The sequence below is a fragment of the Rhodamnia argentea genome, chromosome 11 (genome assembly GCF_020921035.1).
Source record: "Rhodamnia argentea isolate NSW1041297 chromosome 11, ASM2092103v1, whole genome shotgun sequence".
NCBI lineage: Eukaryota > Viridiplantae > Streptophyta > Magnoliopsida > Myrtales > Myrtaceae > Rhodamnia > Rhodamnia argentea.
Window position 1 is genome coordinate 3,202,253 of NC_063160.1, and position 3,009 is coordinate 3,205,261.

Sequence of the window (3,009 nt, forward strand, 5' to 3'; positions counted from 1 at the left end):
CTTTCTTTCTTCCCCACGAAGATTGGAATCAATTCGCAATCCAAGCCAAGAGTCGAGAGCTTATCTGTTATTACTTGCCCAGAGTTTCCTCCACAATGTTCATTTTGGCTCCGTTTATTGCGCGAAAAAAAGTCTAATTTGAAAAAAAAATTCCTGAGAATGATAGCTTATTTAGTTAAATAAAAATATATGGATTGTTAATATCAATTCATGTCTAAATATTTTCGCGACGTTCATTATTTTCGTAAACGATACAATGAGTCGTTTTTAAAAAATATATTTTTTTAAATCATTTGTTTTTTGCTAAACAAATTGAGTTTTCATGTAAATTTTCATGATGGAGGGGAAAGTATTCTTCTCTCTCTCTGATATTCCAGACATTGCACAAGCCATCACCTGTGAATCTTTCGGACAGCTCACATCAATGGCCTGAAAAAGATGTATAGACTTGAACTACAAGAAAATCAATCTACCATCCGAAGAATTCTCTTCTTCTACCCGTACATTTCCTCTCTTTCTCTTCTTCCTCCAACTTTGATCATGTAGCCTCATCATTAACAACTATTTAAGTACTAATGACATGAACGGGGCATGCAAATCGCAGAGCTCATAGAAATATATTCAGATGGAGGCTTCTACTTCCAACCCATGCATCGACTATGGCACGACCGAAATCGTCTTCTTCGACCTTGAGACGACTGTGCCTAGGAAATCCGGACAAGGCTTCTCTGTATTAGAATTTGGCGCCATCGTCATCTGCCCGTGGCAGCTCGTGGAGCTTGAGAGCTACTGCACTCTCATCAGGCCTCGGGATATCACGGCTGTCGGGACAAGATCGAGTCGCCAGGGAGGGATCACTCGGGATGCAGTCTCGGGCGCACCGCCGTTTGAAGAAGTAGCTGATAAGATATTCAACATCTTGAATGGCAGGATCTGGGCGGGCCACAACATCCAGCGCTTCGACTGCGTCCGGATCAAGGAGGCATTCGCCGAGATTGGGAGGGATGCGCCAGTTCCCGTAGGGTTGATCGATTCTCTAGGAGTCTTGACTGAAAAGTTTGGGCGCCGAGCTGGTAATATGAAGGTAGGTCCGTTCGTCTTCTCAAGTCCATTCATACCTGACTACAACCTTGGTCCTGACCAGCGCGCTTTGTGTTCCTGATTGTATCAGATGGAAACCTTGGCTGCTTATTTTGGGCTAGGGCAACAAAAGCACAGGTAACTAAGTAGAAAAAAACCAGCAAATTACAAAAATAAATAAATAAATAAATAAATAAGTTTACGATCGATCCGAGTCCATTCAAGTTATGATGTCCAACCCTAATCCAATCCAAGACATCTTTCCTCGATCAGGAGTCTCGATGATGTCCGGATGAATTTGGAGGTCGTCAAGCATTGTGCGACCGTGCTATTCCTGGTATCGACATTTCTTTCGATTTTGTCAAATGCTTCAATTTCAAGTTCCTTCCTACGGGCCACATTTAGTTGGAAAATTTGATTTATTTTATTAATGCTAGGTTTACTAAAACATTAACACTGGTTACCAAACGTTGTTGGAGATGTTTTTGATTTCTTAGTCCAAAGGTGGAGAAAATGATAATGTTGCTACTTCGTGTAATTTCACAATAACAATCGCGATAATTAAGCTTTTTTATCCAAAAAATTTAGATAAAATGACATAAACTCTGAACAAATCAACTTAGATAATAAAAAAAATTGGAAAAGTTTCCTGCTAAATTGGTTGCAGTTAACGGTGTTATTATTATTATTATTATTATTATTATTATTATTATTATTATTATTATTATCAACCGCGTGTTTTATTATTGCTGAAAAAAAAAAAAAGGAATCGAGCCTGCCTAGCTTACTGAGGGGAAAATGGCAACCATCGCCAAGTATGATTACAAGAAGCAGAAGTCACAACCAACATAAGAAGACTTGCAGAGGAGAGGGCAGCAACGTTATCAGCCGTAAATCTCCAACTTCTCTTGGATATCAAAGAGCTGTCCCCTCCGGCAAGGCAAGCCTTGGAAAGGTTCGATCATTTTCCTAGTTCCGGTTTTCCAAATTTCATCTTCTTCCTCGGAGATTAGTGCGCGATACGGTTTTCATTTCCGTGTCATCAAGTGCTAATCAATCCCATGTTGGGGCCGCCCACCAGGGCTTCGATTGGCTCGGGTTCTTACTATGGTGACAAAATTACTGAGATAAATAAGAAGACTAACAATGCAAGATTTGATAAAAGTTGTTTCGTCTTTCTGGATGTTTCAACAGATGACAGAGAAAATGAAGAGTCTCTTGTACACAGCCCAGGGAAATCAACCTCTCAAGAACTTGCTCAAGCACTCTCTACTCAGATAGCAGAGCGACAAGTTAAGTTCGACAGCGACGCACGCTGCTGCCTTCAACATCAGAGAGGCGAGAAGATGGAGAACTATTCAGCTTGATTGATGGAGCAGGTTGCTGAAGACGGCAGCATCGCTATTCATTTCATATTAAGATTACTTGTTGTATAGAATTCGTGCCTGTTTTGCCGTCTGGGAAAATAATCACAACAATGCGGCGTAAAATGGCACGAGATCATCCTTTTAGTTGCGTTATCGACTGACCCTTTCGAACAGCGGCTTCCCAATTGAGTGGCTAGTGCGGCGGAATGGGTCAATGGCATGTATAATCACATCCTAAAACGGTCTTGGGAGTTGTAAGCGACACTGCAAAGCCGAAGAAAATCCGAACGCGTTGAATTTACCGAAGAAAAAACTCAAGTCGTCCGAAAGTAAGGGTGAGCATCGGGGTCCGGAAACCCGGAACCGGCTTAGACCAAGATTTCAACAATGGTCTACCGATTTATAAACATCTCAATTGCCACTTGACCAAGGCGTAATGATCCGAGTTTTCCACCAGCTTAAATTACGAGCAGATTAGCACTCATCAGGCTCGAGTTAACGGTAAAGGAGCTCCAAAAAGATTATTACTATGGTGGATTTATTATTTTAGGGATATTATGTG

The 3,009-nt window shown here is 41.2% G+C and overlaps 1 protein-coding gene across 1 annotated transcript; it reads left to right on the top strand.

Moving 5' to 3' along the window:
- Positions 1 to 373: 373 nt before the first annotated feature.
- Positions 374 to 2,690, top strand: LOC115744114 (protein NEN4). The gene is made up of 5 exons (XM_030679212.2): positions 374 to 1,084; positions 1,172 to 1,218; positions 1,354 to 1,417; positions 1,847 to 2,035; positions 2,275 to 2,690. The coding sequence occupies exons 1-5, from the start codon at positions 626 to 628 to the stop codon at positions 2,359 to 2,361; spliced, it is 846 nt and encodes a 281-aa protein (XP_030535072.1). The 5' UTR covers positions 374 to 625; the 3' UTR covers positions 2,362 to 2,690.
- The last annotated feature ends 319 nt before the right edge of the window (positions 2,691 to 3,009 follow it).

Coding starts and splice junctions, on each gene's coding strand:
- LOC115744114 (XM_030679212.2), top strand. CDS start 626: ATGGAGGCTTCTACTTCCAACCCATGCATCGACTATGGCACGACCGAA. Junction 1,085..1,171: donor GCCGAGCTGGTAATATGAAG/GTAGGTCCGTTC, acceptor TGATTGTATCAG/ATGGAAACCTTGGCTGCTTA. Junction 1,219..1,353: donor CTAGGGCAACAAAAGCACAG/GTAACTAAGTAG, acceptor TTCCTCGATCAG/GAGTCTCGATGATGTCCGGA.